Source organism: Pholcus phalangioides, unplaced genomic scaffold (genome assembly GCF_987345545.1).
Source record: "Pholcus phalangioides strain wild (caught in Gottingen) unplaced genomic scaffold, Ppha-v1.0 ptg000024l_1, whole genome shotgun sequence".
In the NCBI taxonomy this organism is placed as follows: domain Eukaryota; kingdom Metazoa; phylum Arthropoda; class Arachnida; order Araneae; family Pholcidae; genus Pholcus; species Pholcus phalangioides.
In genome coordinates this window covers 32,209,726-32,225,607 of record NW_028301616.1, presented here as the reverse complement: position 1 = coordinate 32,225,607, position 15,882 = coordinate 32,209,726, and the positions used below count along the sequence as shown (strand labels likewise).

Below are 15,882 nucleotides of genomic sequence, written 5' to 3'. Positions count from 1 at the left end.
TAAAAACAAAATATGCATACATTTTTATTTGCATCATCAAAATGTTGGTATTGCACTCATAATTTCCATTCTATCCACATAGAGTTGGTACTCTCGGGATTTAAAAAAAAAAAAACAAATGGAAAATTGCATTAAAGACTCTAGATCATGTATCTTAAAATTAACATTATTCACATCACAGTCGAGAGCAGGTCAAAATAACTTACAATACTGATTGCATACAATAATAATTAGCTATGACAAATGGATTATAGCTAGTAATAAAACGATATGCGAGGGAAAGCAATTTAGAAAATAAAAATTGAATGCTAGTGATTACCATTGCCACCAGTTTCGGTGGAGGTACAGCCCTGAATTCTGACTGGTTCCAAAGGTGGTGGCAGAATCAGACTCTCGTCAAGAAGATTCGCTTCTGGTGAAAGCGGATCTGGTAAATGTGCTTGCACTGGAATAGGTGAGATGCCAATGTCTATGGGGTAGGTATGTAAAGGTGTCTGCTCCTCGAGAGGAAGAGATGAATTTTCAAACACGTCCAAAGGAAGAGTGACTGTCTCTATGGTGTTTTCTTGTATGGGAAGGTTCATCGGCAGACTCTGCACAGGAATGTAACTAGTATTTATGACTGGCTGTGCGGGTGACAAGGAAGGTTGTATAGCATTAGCGACAGGTATTTCAGAAGATAAAGGAGGTAAGACATCTAGGTCACTCACACTCGCAGCTGTTCCAGTAAAGTCTGCTAGAGGATCGACAGCACAGTCTATCACAGATTTACCGACTGAACCTCCTGGAGGGTTATGGTCCACTGAATCACACACGTCATCGGAATCAATTTGCACTAAAATGTCTTCTTTCGCTTTCTCTGTTATAACTCTTGACCTCAAAAACTTTGGGACAAGATCAATGTCTATATCTGCTGGAATTACATATGGCTTCACTTGATACGAATTGATATTTTGTGCTGTTATTTCCTGAGACAGTTCAGCCTGTAAAGAGACAGTAATTACAATTTGTGAATGCCAATTTGAAGAAAGTTGAGAATCTATAGAATATAATTAAGTATCGTTTTACAATTTTTGTGATGGTACATTCAGGCTCAATATAATGACCATTATGTGTCATAGTGATTATTCTGTTACAACGACTAGCAAGATTAGTCTCAAATGTTTTCATATAACAAGTATACTGTAGGTTTCTTTTTGATACAATGTAATTTTTGACAGAAAATAGAGGAATAGAGGGAGGGGGATTTATAACAAGCATGACTATTATTACTCAAATTGAAGAAGCTATACCGATGCCATCATAAATAGTATGCACCAGAATGTTTATGGACATAAAAATATCCTAATACTCATTGGGTTGTTTCTGGACATTAAGAGCTAGTTATTGTTGCCATCATTTCTATTGTGAACTACAGAAGGGATGGCTGGTTTCATGAAGCTGTGGACATGCATGGTGCTGCCAACTGGAATGCTCTGAAACCCAAAGACTATATTGGGAGTTTCCCCCACAAGATGCCAGTCAGGAACAATTTTGATAAATTTTCCTACATTTATCACTTTTACAGTGATTATGCATAATTCCAGAATAAAGATGGTAAGTATGATAAAATGTGGAAGAAATCATGCAGAAATATCACTTATCAGTTTCTCCAGTACATAATAGGCATACTATACACATATACGATCATAATAATTAAATTAAAATAAGTGTTATAAGGATGAAAGGTATAAATTATCATCAGTATTGCAATGTTGACTTTATTCACATATGAGCAAACAAAACCAACATAATCGATTGAATCCATCATCATAGACTGAAGTTTGAGAAAAATGTCTGGTAAATTTAAGTAATTTATTGTCAATTTACCATATTTACTATTACAAGCTTTCTTTCTTTCAAACTGAGCACAACTCAGGTCTATGGCCATGGGCAATTTACTACCTAGTGAGTTGTGCCGGAAGTGTAAGTGTGTGTACCTAACAGCCTGAGTGAGTATCTAGTGTTGTGTTTGATTTTTCAGTGCTGCCATCTATATTTCAGAAGTGACATGAGTGAAGTGTAATGACCGAATACTTGTACTGTTTGTAGGCCTGTTGCTCTCTGCTGCAACTTTTTAATGGGGAGATCGGCTCGCATTTGTGCCTCGAAGTTGGGAACCACAGAAAACCAACTTCAGCCGACCACCACTGTGGTGATGGTGGGGCTCGAACCCGGGTTCCCGCGATGTGACTATTATGTGAGCTGGGGATTTATACATAATCACTGGTAAATTTGATAAATTTGCAGAATTTACCAAAATGGCCGGTGATTATGCATAATAACTACTTCATTATACACCAACTCAAGCCATAGCACTATACTGAAATTTACTGCCATTAAGGAGTTGAATTGGAAATAAAAAAAAAAGGTGCCATCTATAAACCTAGGATCACCTTCATGGTGGTAGACGAGAATCTTAGCACCATGCCACTCGGTGTATGCATAATAACTGGATTGTGATCATTTTTAATATAGCATATACATTAACATAACTTTTTTTTTCAGCTGAAATGAAATGGACTTTTTGTTTTTTTTAAAAATTGCATTGTTTTTTCATATTTATGAATGAATCCCCTGCACATTTATGGATAATGAATACACATATATATAATCGAAACCTTGAATTTGTCTTCCTCTTCTTGAAGAGAGATGAGATCTGTGATCATCTTCTCTTGCCTCTCACTCAATTCGTTCAAAGCTGCAAGATTCTGGTAGAACAGCCTGAGTCCATCACAAACAGGTTCCGATTGATGGTTTGCACCTGGAGGTACTGCAACACCAGAGATGTATCTGTCATATTCTTCTTTACTTAAATTAAGCTTTTCAGCGGTCAAATGCTCTATGAAGGCTTCAGCGCAGCACTGGTCATAGATAGAAGGAATCACAGAGAGATATACATAAATTATTTTATAAAAAAGTATGGCGGGTACATAGAAAAAGCCACCAAAATATGGATATGCATTATAATAATTCACATTTTAAAACTGGCATCATGGAAAATTAAATAGCAATGACTTGAGAAGTTTTATGGGAAGGTAGACATACCAAGTTTGTGAAGTAATAGCCGCCCTCTCCACTCATCATGCGATTGGGGATACTATAGTTGGTGATGAACTTTATGTTTGACTGCAGCAGAGGGGGATTCGCTTTGAGTACAATGTACACCATTGCCGGGAGAAATTCATCGGCACTTGCAGGTGCTCCTCTAGACACAAGGAGTATGTTGAAAATATTTTTGCAGCAATTAACAATAGAATTGAGTTTTTCCTGCGGTGCTTTCTTTGAGTCCATTTCTATGATATCTGAAAGGTAGAAAAGAAAAATATTTGAACATGCCATTATGAGACACAGAAGATGACGAAGAAATTTTGTCTCTGTAGTCATGCAATAATGATAATTATCACATTCAACGGTGAAAAATAAAATACTTCAGCATGCAAGATACATGTAGTATGAGTGTGTGTAAAATTTGCATGTTTTGGATATTCGGTGCAATGAGACCTACAGTTTACCTGTAGCCAATTCCAAACTTTGTTTTTCTTTTATTTTTCACCAAGAGGTTAGTGTGGAGACTACTTAAGGCTTCAATTACACTGAGCGAGTTTGTTAGCTACTTGCTGTTATTGAACTTGTTTGGTGTAGTAACATTGTCTAGTAAATTTGTTACTTCTCCCTCAACTAGTGCGAGTACAGTTGAAGGGTGGGAAATTTTTTATGCTACTTGTCAGTATTTTTCCCATCTTGCTGCTGCATTATGGGTGTGACTAGTTTTCTTTCTACTTGTTTGGCTTACAACAAAAGAGAAAAATGACAATAATAAAAAAAAAAGAAGGGGAAAAATGAAATGCTTGCGCATCTAGTTAGCGATTTTATGAATGTGTTATTGAAACTTGACACAGTTCATCAGTTACTTTACTTGCTGGAGAATAGCTGGTAAACTTGTCCAATTTAATTGAACTTTTATGGCAGCCCCACCCCACATGTTGTCACCACCCATCTTTCACAATTAGAAGTAGTAGTACTAAGTCAGTAAGAACTGTGAGAAAAACTTGGCTGGTTTCAAACTAATGAAATTTCTCAGCAACCATTAATACATTAGGAGTATGTCTTATTGGCAACAAGCTGCCATGTTCAAGCATAAATGAATACAGGCTCCTTGAAGGGGGAGGGAACAAGCAAATGTCCAGCTCCTGCTGCCTATGTGAATAATACAATTTTTTTAACTGAAGTGGGGAGAGATTACATCCTCTCTTCTGTATGCATCTATGTGCTCGAGTAAACTTCCTTCATAAAGAATAGTACATATATTATATAAACTTAATTTATTATATTTTTTAAAGGACCCTATAAACGTGCAATAGCTATTCATTTTTATTTCAATTTAAAAAACTTGTGTATAGAAAGACCAGATTACGCCCTCCCCCCTAACAATATGAAGATATTCCAATTCTAAATATCAGAACTTTCTCAGAAATATCTGAAAAATGACTTTCCAAAAGTTCAGATTCACCACACTACACATTAATACAAGTGCCAAACCTGTTATAGCTTTGTTAATGAGTTCTCGAACTTCAGGATGATTCTCATTTATTTCTGCATCCAAGTGACGAGCAGTAATCCAATTCAAGCTCTTGATTCTTTTCTGCAAAGCCAAATCTTTCTCTTCATTCTCAGAAGATATCTGTTGGAAGACACATCTGTACAGCTCAGTCAAGAGAGTTTTCTCCAGGTAATCCATCAATTTCTCTATGTCATCTGCTGACACGTCTGTAATTAAACAATACATCCATAAATGTAAAAGTAAACAGAAAAAAACAACTTTTAATACGTGATTAGAAATCCTCAACATAATGGTCATTTGGTAATACAGTACAACCTGTCTTTAATGGAACCTGTATTAAGCTGAAACTTGTCTATAATGGAAAAAAAATCTTGGTCCCGTGATTTTAATGCTAAAATACACATTAAAAAACCTGGATTGAACGGAACCTGTCTAACGCAGAAACGGAAAGGAAAACTATGCTCTTAATGGAAAAAATCATACAAGCACTACAAATGTTTCCCAAACCAATAGGCCAAGGGAATCACAAAATGTTGAAGTGCTCTACTGAAAATTTTTATGCAATCTCTCTGCTTGCCAATGTGAGTTTTGTATCATCCACCCCCAACATTAACAAAAACTGTTTCCGTATTTGATGCTGTGATTTTAATAAGCCATATGTAGTAAGGCAGTCGCTTCTGGAAATAGTTACAAAATCTTTCGGAAAAGTAGGGGTTTCTTCGAGAGAAATAAGTGCAAAGGTTGAATTTCAAAATGATATATGCAAGACTTGCAAAATTGCATGTAAGCTGCTTTCCGTGATCGCAGTGCTGAGGATTACATAAACATAGACGACAATGTACACGCCAACTATAGACACTCTCTCAATTGAAAATTTTAAAGAAAGTCAAAAAGGATGAAGATGAAATGAATGCCGTCATTTTCAGAAGAAAAAACAGTGTAGGGTGAACTTTTATACAGATGCTGCCAAACCCCTCAAAAAACTGCAGAAATTTTACTTTTTATAGCATAACTAGCTGTAATACCCGGTGCTTCCTGGGTTTTCTTCAACTGCTGGGAGGATTGCAAAAATGGCAAACCATTATAAAGGAATGAACTGTTATAATGGCAGCATTAGAGATGTGACAAACTATTGTAAAGGCATATGCATGTCTGGAACATATTGTTTGAGAACCACGGTAACCAAAGATTCAGAAAGGGGATTGTTGAGGCCTAGAAACCATTGTTGCCTGACAGTTTTTTGCCCATTTGGGGCACTTGCCCTGCACTGACAAACTTTTAAAGTAGCCTACGGTTCAATCCGGGACATGTTTGGTATATATGCCAAATTTGACGACGATTGTCTAAAATTGTAGATATGTACAAAGAACAGACATACTTTCACATTTATATATAAGATGACTTGAACATTTTTGTATGATTTCTGAAACAAAACTGTTTGCTGAAAGTCAGGCAGCAAAGGGTGTGAACTGCATACAGAAAACTCTCTTATTGACTACTGGAAAAAATAAAAATGCATGTAAAGTACTGTTTTTAATTTTTTACTCACTTTTGTTGGTGCGAATAGTTAATGTATGTAATGGGCTGTATATTGTGTAATGTTGAAGTAAATGCAGTATGTATGTATTTTTAATGAATAATGTATAATATCATGTGATAAAATTTAACAATTACTTACTTACTAATTAATAATTACTTTATTTTTAAATAATTTACTTTATTTCAAATTAATTTATTTTTATCTTATTTCAATTTTTTTCGAGATCGTTACATAACTTTACACACCATGTCAATTGAAATTCTATTAAGCCTGTGTTCAACAGAAAAAAATTTTGGTCCCTTGTGATTCCATTGAAGACAGGTTTTACTGTCTTGACAATACAGAATTTTAATGTAAAGAACATTTTCAAGAAGAACATTGGAATATGATTTTCTACTCTGGTAATTGTGTACAATTATAAATCATAACCGACACATGTACGGTTATGAAATAGTTAACTCATTCATAAAAATACATACAGAACCATTAAAGAGAGGAAAATTATTCATGGCTAAATAATAATAAAAAAAAATGTGTTGAAAGTAGAAAGTATTTCTTTTGCAAATTTGAACAAATATTCAGCAAGCATACCCTGATACAAGTGTGAGCTTTCAAACCTTCCATACATATTCTGATAGAAATCTTTCATGAGTTCTGATCTTTCATCAACTGACATATCTGAACTGTTACGCATCTTATTCATCTGGTGCTTCAGCTGTTTCTTGATATCGATGGCCGCTGGTTCCGGTAAAGCTCTCACAAAGTCTAGGAATTCTCTGTCGTGGATGTCAAAATCGCTGCCACTGTGGTGATCTCTTCGTGGAGAATGAGTCGTTTCTATCGAAGGGAATAAAGAAATTTCCCTATAGAAATATGCATATGTTAATAGCATTCAGATTATTTCAGCGATTGCTGTTTGGGAATAATTCTAGTCCTTCATTGCATTTGAGGTATTATAAAATCAAAAATTAATACATATGAAGATGCATGAAAAAAACAGACTTGTTACACAAATAGTCAATAGATGGTAATTTTGTAAATGTATTGTCAAACCCTGATACAATGAACTTTGATTTAACAAATTTCTCGATTTAACTAATTTTTATAGAAGTTTCAGCGTGTATAGTTGTGTGTTGACTCCACTCTCTCTTGATATATCATCTCAACCCCAGGAAAGCAAGCACTCTGTAGCGACAAAAATGCCACGGTTTTACAATGCCCCTAACTGCTGCGATTCACTCAAAGCAGTGCCTTGCGCTGATGCATCACTTCCAGCGGTCTATCCAGATGACGTTAGCAGCAAGGCTTGGTCAGGAAAGCACAATGACATCTGCCAAAACACCTATCCAACTAGGTTTCTTCATCAATGCTAGCTTGGCTATTCATAGGATCCAGATGTCTTTCCCCTTGGCAAGGGTGCAGTATGTACGTCGTCACCCTATGAAAACTTGACGGGGAAATGACTTCATTAACTGTAACATTGTAAATTTTTAGTCTCTTCTGGGTGTCAAGAAAAAGCAAGCACTGGGTTTGAGAACTGCTATTGTATATTGTGCTTGCTATGTGGAATTTTTTAACAGCCATTATGCTAAGTGGTATCGCTGCACAACTTTTATTAGTTGTAAATGACTTTTATTTCAGCCCATGTGTCTTCATATTGTGATTAAAATAGGATGACTTTGAAACAGAAAAATCAATATGGGGTCTGACAAGAGTTTCATTGGCAGCTCTTAGGGAATCTGTCCTTAAGCTAGGTCAACACCTACAGAGTCTTGAACCAGACTGAACAACCCTGAACCAGACAAAAAGTTTAGAAGAGAGGCTTAGTGTAGCACAGGGTGATCTTGACAGTAAGCTTTGTAAAATTGTGCATCATTCCAAGAAGAATAAGGCCCACCAGGTCTCCATAAATCAAAGAAATTGGCTCATTTATACGGGAAGTGCTAAACTGCTCCACCAAACTGTTTTTTGTTTGGTTCAGCATGGAGACTATGAAGTGTGTCTAGATACTGCTTTGATGTCAAGGGACTAGAGTTTGCACTGACGATTTCCATTGCGTTAAACTATGGTTTCCCAAACTTATTGTTCCATCACCCTCCTTTTCAGAAATTTTTTTTCTCTCATCCCCCCCCCCCCCCACCCGACTCGAGTGATCCCATAGGATCCTATGCTATACTCGCAGATTCTATTGCTCCCCGGACGATATTGCCCATTTTGGGAAACACTGCACTAAACCATAATTTTCTTTGCAAATTACTACAATTAATGATAAACTAGCTGTAACTTTGTCGAAGACTATCACAGAGGATGAGACTTGGAACTGTGGGTATAATCCAGATAATTAAAAGACAGATTTTCCTGGTTTTGAGCTGTTTTTTCTTCTTCATGTGTAAACAGTTTGAGTAAAGCCAATATAGAGAAAAAAATGATCACAAACAATTTTTTTCCTCTTCATTTCATGACAATACAGGCATCCTTTGTTTTACACGATTAATTGGTTCAGCAAAATAAAGCCAATAGAGACTGAATTATGTAAAATCAGTGTAATTCAATATTGGTAAGATAAGAGGGGGGGGGGAACTTTCTTTCTGGAAAAAAAAAAATTAAACACGATTCCAGCAACAAAATCCATTTTTTAATGAACTGGTTGTTTAAACTTATAGATAAATATCATGAATTTATGGCATTCGGATGAATTCAACAATAATTTTTACTTCTGACTGTACTTAATTGATGGACTGGTTCTTGTTAGTGTGGATCTTTACCTCCTGAAGAGCTTGGAATGACAGCTGTTAACTTTTTTTTTTGATGAAATAGTAGATTTTTAGATGAAAAGCAGCATCCTTCGTCCGTACAAAAAACTGTTTTAGAATGCCATAGAATCCCGAATATATCCATCTCAAATACGACAATCATTCTGCTCATTTTCTTAAAATCATGACTGTTCTGAATGTGTTACCAAAAGATGTTCATTAGTGAGCTTTGATGAATTGGATTTAAGCATTTTATCCAAGCTTGTCTCATCTATTGTAGATCCTCAAATACAACAGGTTTTGTCACTGTCATGTAAAATCTCTAATTTGTATGGCAATTTTCGGAATTAAAATAAAACTCCAGGCAGTGATTTTTCAAAATCATACTATAGCGAAAATGCTTAAAGTGAGGGATACCTGTACAGCCTATTACACAATAATTGAAGAATGTAGCAAAAATTTACCTTTAGGAGTTGTATTTCCTCGATTGAAGAGACTCCTAAGTGTTTTAGCCCGCTTTTCTGTATGTTGCTTTTTCTTTTCTTCAAATTTCGAAAATCCTAAAGAAAGTGCACTTTCCTCTGCATCACTTAGACTACGGTTCAGTCTGAAAATATACATCAAAACATCCCAATCAAAAACAGCTTACATCAAGGTGAAAAAATATCAAAAAACTGGCAAGATTTAAAAAAAAAGCACAAGCCAATAAGTCATAGCTCTCAAGATGGGTCCAAACCTTACGTTCTTGGACTTGTACTCAAGTGAATATATCTGAACTCCTGTACAACGGGAATGGGATGACAATTTACAAGATAGGCAACAAGTCAGCAACTCATAAAGATCTGTCAGACATAGGCACATCTAAGGCAGCGATACCCATGCCTCTTGAATCATAGGCCTATACAGTTTAAAATTGTCTTCACAACTGGTTTAATTAACTATTGGAGAAGGGAAAATGCCAGACATGTCCCCATAGAGCAAACAGGGATGGAAAGTCTCAAGCACAGGTAGTTCACACACACTAATCACACGGAATCACTACTTACTTTTTTTGACCAGATTTTGATTCTGGCTTGCTTTTCTGCACGAAATCTTTGTGGCACTTCGAACAATATCCTTGCCATTCTGGATTCCCGTAAAAACCGCAACCGCTTCGGCACTTCAGTTCTTGAGCAGAACGGTGGAAAGAATTGCTTTTAGGACGCTGAACACTCGAGAAAGACATGCCTAGATATCTGAAAGAAACAATTAAAAATATATTGAAAAACCTAACCAAAGCTCAAATACTTTATTGTGGTTGAAAATAATATAATTTCCATCAAATTAAATAAAAAGAAGGCATAATTCGTCCTAACATGATTCCCTGCCAAACAAACAGCTGTACCAATTATTGATATCACTCCTTGCCAGGGCTGGACAAATCGATTGCCCAAGGCATGTAAAAATTCAGCTTGGGTCATCTTTTTTCCCCCCGACCACATGACCGACGCGTTTACATAAACCTAGTTCATCACCATTGGCAATTTACAACTGAGTAAGTTGTAACAGTCTGAGTGCATATATAGTGTTGTGCCTGATTTTTCAGTGCTTCCACACATATTTCAAAAGTGAAGCTTAATGATGAATATTTGCACCATTGTACACCTGCCTGTTGCTCTCTGTGGCGAGAACCACTGAGATTTTTTTAAACCGAGCAAAACTCTGGTCTATCGCTAAACCAATGAGATTATTGGTTGTATTTGCTCGAGTGTAACCGATATACCCATTGGTTGAATTTTTCAAGGTTAGTGTTGTAGTGTATTTAGATTTGTAAACAAGAAATAACGACTAAATATGTGGACAATGAGACAGACTCAAGACGTGCTGCGTCTGGTTTTCAACTGAACATCTTTACTTACATTATTTTGAATGTGTGGAAAAAATTTGCTCAAAAGGGAAACCAAACATTGTTCTTCTAGCATGTAAAGTGCTGATTTGGGCATGTATTTTTTTAAGTTACATGCCTGGTCGGGCATGTAAATGTTTTTAGATTTATCCAGCCCTGCTCCGTATACTTTAACTCTATTGGTTGTAACTGCGCCCGCTCCTTCACATCATGTTAAGAAACATGGGCATCTTTTCACAATAAAGTCAACTGTCATAAATGGAAATTCTTTTACAATGAATTCACAGAGATGAAAACATTTTCATTGTTTTACAAATTTTGTTGAAATAAAAAAACATTTGATAACAATAGCGATTGAAATAACTAGAGCGATATCTCATTTTTTCGCCTTTTCAATAGGCATTCTGTCGTTATCATGCCACCACCAGAGTGGGCATGAGAGGGTTCCAGTCCAGAGGCTGGAGACAATTCTTATAATTTTTTTTCTTCTTCTTGCTACAAATTTACTATAGAAGGGCCCCACCAAAGATCCCAGTTTAGGGGCCTTGCTGTATGATACGAGAGGCCATGGTCATTGTAGAAGGAAAATGCTAAAATGCTATTTTATAGCAGATAAACTAGGACATCCTATACTTATTTTTCACTTACTTGCCTTTTTTCTTCAAAATTCTACAATTTCGTTTCTGAGTTAATTTATACTATATGATTTTCCTGGGCTGAATATGCTACCAAATATAGGCTAACATAAAATAAATTGTAAATAACTTATCCTCATTGCCGTTTTTTTATTTATCCTCTTGCGGACAAAAATTGTCTATAAAAAGGGGAGGGGGAAATGATCATTAATCAGGGGTTTCAAATATATACTTTTACTATATAAGGGGAAAATTATTTTTTAGCCGTGAAAGACAAGTGACTGCATCTGAAGGGATTTTATTGTACTTAAGGGTCTGTATATTTCAGGGTAGGAGCAAGTTTTTGCCATAGTGGGAAAAACCACCTCCTGCAAAAATTGAAAGTATTAAAAATTTGAACTTTTACTTTCATGAAGCAAGTTCTGAGAATCTTAACTTACTTAACAAAGGTGAAATATTTGAAAAACGATTTTTTTCAAACCTCTGCAATCAGCTGTTTTCCTTTTAATTAGACAAAAGGGTTGGAGATAGCTAAATACGAACAAAAAACATTTTTGCCAAGGAAAAGAAGTTTATAATAAAGCACTTGTTTTTTCTTAATGAAACCTAACAACATGAATTGATATGACTTGTATCACAGAAGTTAGAGTGTAAAAAATTCCTTTTCTTTTCATTAGTTTTGATAAGGGTCAGTGGAGTTGGTGCCACAAAGTTGCATTCCAAAGTATTAAATAGGTCACCATCATTGCCTAAGCTCACAGCATTTTAATTTTCAATCTTTATGTTAAGATTTTTGTCCCCTCTTTTGTTTGTCTGGCATTTCTTGAATTAAAAGCAAACATTACAATAGCTTACTATTTTAACCTTAGATGATGTAAGAACTATTTCCAAGGATTATAAAAAGAGATGGCAAAATATGGAAAATTTGGCCATATGCAAGCTATTACAGCCAAGATGAAAGCATGTAAAAGGACAACTAAGAATGAAAAGTACTTTGAAAAAAAAGAAAATAAAGAATGAAAAAAATGTAGAGCATTTTTCCGTTATTGTTAAAGGGATTTAATACTAATTTCCATTAGCGGTAAAAGAGAAGTGATTGCATCTGAGAGGGTTTTATTGTACTTAAGGGTCTGTATATCTCAGGGTTGGGGCAAGTTTTTGCCATAATGGAAAAAATTGTGGTAAAAACTATGGAAAAAAACCACCCCCTGTAAAAATTGAAAGAATTCAAAATTTGAACTTTTTCTTTCATGAAGTAAATTCTGAGAATCTTAACTTACTTAAATACTGTTAAAGCCCATGTTCAAACAGTTTTGCTCAAAATACACACCACTTACACAAAAAGCCCCAGCAATTGATACAATTAATATCATTCCTTCAATAGCTTTAATAGAAATATGGAAGGAAAATAAATAGTGGAAAACTGTATCCATCAAAATTGTAGTTCTAATGATTGATAATTACATAACATCCATTATGTTTATGGTTTCAACTTTTAATATTGTTTTCAATTTTTTTTCCATTTGTATAACTTTTGCCTGATTTTTTTCTTCACTTTTTTTGCCACTGTCCCGGAGAAAACCCAAATTCTGGTATATTTTAATTATTTTGTAATTTTCTACAGGTCGTAGAAGTTCCAAATTTGATGAGGGACTCATCCTGACCATCTTCTCTGCAACAATTTGTATTTTATCCATGTGCACATTGTGGTACAGACCCATGGCCCCCACATCCAGCCACTACAGGGGCTCCTATGCTGGAATCTTTGGTGAACCCACAGACCAGACTTTCTCCTAGGCCACTCCATCCATAGTGAATTTATAGTGTCTGGTCACACACAATAAGGATAACTGGATCATGAGTAATGCCTGTTGCATCTCTATTTAAGGGACAATTAGTCTGATTTAATGTGAGTGTTCCTTATTAAAAGGTATCACTCTGCAGTAAAACCCCCATTTAAGGGAACCATGTCTGGATCTGGGTCCTTTTGAACAGGAGCTCATTTACATCTGAATAAGAGGTACTTCTATTCAAGGGACAAAAATTTGGTTTCATGGGTGACCTTTATTGAAAGGTTGCAATGTACAGTCAACCCTCTGTTTAAAAAAAACTCAGACTAAGACGGGACATCTCTTTTTGAGGGAGCAGATGTCCTGATCCATTGAACATGAACTCATTTACGTCTGAATAAGAGACTATTTAAGGGAATTAAAAGTCTGGGTTTTATGCGCATCCCTTATTGAGAGGTTCCACAGTACAGTCAAAACATTATGTAACCATTTTACAGGTCTTTCCCCCTTAAAGTAGACTTGTCCATCCACACACACACGCACACACAAGTTTTGACTATTTTTTTTCCCCTCGCCCTTCTATGTGACTTAGACATGTTTTTCAATTTTCCACCTTGAATGAGATTTTTCACTTCCTCACTCTTCACAAATTAAAAACATACCCATACTCCTTATCTGGGCCATCTTGTACTTCAAAGAGTTACGAGACACTCACTACTGGCACACACTCAACATAGGGATATGGTAAATTCCCAACGTACGGCATACCACTGCCTGGACACTATTCTTTTAAATCGCCGGACATGATTTGGCACTATTTGATAGGGGTTACCAGCTGAACAATAAAAACATTAAATAACGTTTAAACATGTGTTAAAGAGGATGGGTGTTGGCAACAAATCACTGTTTTGGCAGAGTAGTTGAAAACTTGACGACAAAAAAGGTACACGGTATATTGGGAATTAATCCGGGGACACCTCTACTTCAGGGATGGGGGTCCTAATTTGTTCCTTTGAACAGGAACTCATTAGCTACTGAATAACAGACATCTCTATTTGAGGGACAAAAAGTCTGCTTTTATGGGTGTCACTTAGTGAAGGGTACTGTTTGAGGGGCACTTTTTATTAACTGGTAGGCAGCCATTTTTAGCCGTTTTATGTGGGCCGATCTCCCTGTTAAAGAGTCGCGCTACAGACAACAAACCTACAACAATAAAATTATTCAGTGATTACACTTTACTCATAGTTGGAAAAATTGATGGCAGCACCAAACATACAAGCATTAAACAGAAACAAACTTCATGTTAGGTTCATAACACATTCTAACTCGTTAGAAGTTCCGCAGAAAAATATGGACAAGGTGCATGTGTGGTTTAGTAGCCATTTATAGCTGGGTGGGGGGCTCACAAAAATCCCTTTGCCCGGGAGGGGGCAATGACATTCTTAAAGCCCTGGGGACACCCATTTTAGCGATCTGTGCCTCTTTGAATAGGAACGCATTTAACTCTTGCTAAGAGACACCTACATTTAAGAGACAATTAGTTTGATTTCATAGGAGTCCCTTATTTCCCTTACTGAGAGGTTTTTCTGTATACATTTGAGCTAGCAACATCAACTGAATTTGACATTCCTCGAGTAAAACTACACAAATCCTTCATATAAATTATCATCCTAGGAAGAGACAAATATGAGTGTAGCGGGACGAAACCTCCTTATCATCCTAGGAAGAGACAAATATGGACCAAACCTCCAATGATAAATGAGGAGTTACTATATGGTATGTATATGAGGATTTATTTGCAGCGTGTTATCAAGATTTAAATTGCCATAGACAGACACAAATGGTTCATTTGAAAACACAAATAAAGATTTTAAATCCAGACTCACAATCATGATTATCACTGAAGCGTAAAATAATTATATATTAGCCATTGACTAATAAGAATGATCAACAACACATGATCAGCGAATGATAAACACTTGTGTGGTTTTAGAAGGCTAGCTGATAGGAAAAAACAACTTACTAATGACAGAGTTTTTGCCAAAGAGTAATACGGATTGCGATAAATCGATGAGTCTTTAGATCTTGATCGACATCGAAAGAATTTGGAAGATCTTTTTTCCCAAACAAATGGCCTTGAAAGAAAAACTAAGGAAAAGAAATTTTTACACTGAAACCACAAGGCTATGTAAAAAGATTATCTTCTTCTTCTTCTTCTTCTTCAATTATACAGGGCTTTATGCCTTCGGGCCATCCCCTGTTAGAGAAAGAAACTTCCACAAGAGCATAGAATATGTTATAAAAATGTACTAACGAAAGAGCTTTCAACAATCACAGAACACATAGAAATTTCAGCAATTTCCATTCTTCCTTCTTCTTCAGAAGGGTATGAAAAAAAGAAAAAAAAAAAAAACACAAACCAGACGAAACAAACGCAGATGGAGATGTTATATGAGATGGAGAAGAAGTCTTCAGGCTTAGGGGACGATGCTAAGCCGCTTTAAAATGATATGATGACATGGAGTCCCTGGATGAGTGTGTGGTAACAAAAAATGAAACCAAACAACCAAGGTAGAAAAGGACAAAAAACCAAACGAGAGAAAGAAAGAGGGGGAGAGAAAAAAAACAAGAAATAAAAACTCAAGAAAATCGTTGACTAAGGGTAACAAACCTCTC

At 35.9% G+C, this 15,882-nt stretch overlaps 1 protein-coding gene across 2 annotated transcripts; it reads right to left on the bottom strand.

The window, feature by feature from the left end:
- LOC149069245 (rab5 GDP/GTP exchange factor-like) lies at positions 1–15,407 on the bottom strand. 2 transcript variants are annotated; one of them, XM_089251392.1, is made up of 8 exons: positions 15,230–15,407; positions 9,943–10,131; positions 9,361–9,503; positions 6,735–6,980; positions 4,582–4,809; positions 3,088–3,344; positions 2,661–2,903; positions 1–983 (listed from the first exon to the last, which is right to left on the bottom strand). In XM_089251392.1, exons 2-8 carry the CDS (start codon positions 10,119–10,121, stop codon positions 309–311), a joined length of 1,971 nt encoding a protein of 656 aa, XP_089107518.1. In that variant the 5' UTR covers positions 10,122–10,131; positions 15,230–15,407; the 3' UTR covers positions 1–308. The 2 variants fall into 2 exon arrangements, with proteins under 2 accessions (XP_089107518.1, XP_089107520.1); XM_089251394.1 differs by having other exon boundaries at positions 15,093–15,282.
- Between the last annotated feature and the right edge of the window lie 475 nt (positions 15,408–15,882).

Excerpts from the sequence above, each read along its gene's own strand:
- LOC149069245 (XM_089251392.1), bottom strand. The coding sequence starts at position 10,121 with ATGTCTTTCTCGAGTGTTCAGCGTCCTAAAAGCAATTCTTTCCACCGT. Across the intron at positions 6,981-9,360 it reads AGGAAATACAACTCCTAAAG|AAACGACTCATTCTCCACGA; the intron begins GTAAATTTTTGC and ends TCCCTTCGATAG. Across the intron at positions 4,810-6,734 it reads AAGCTCACACTTGTATCAGG|ACGTGTCAGCAGATGACATA; the intron begins GTATGCTTGCTG and ends GTTTAATTACAG.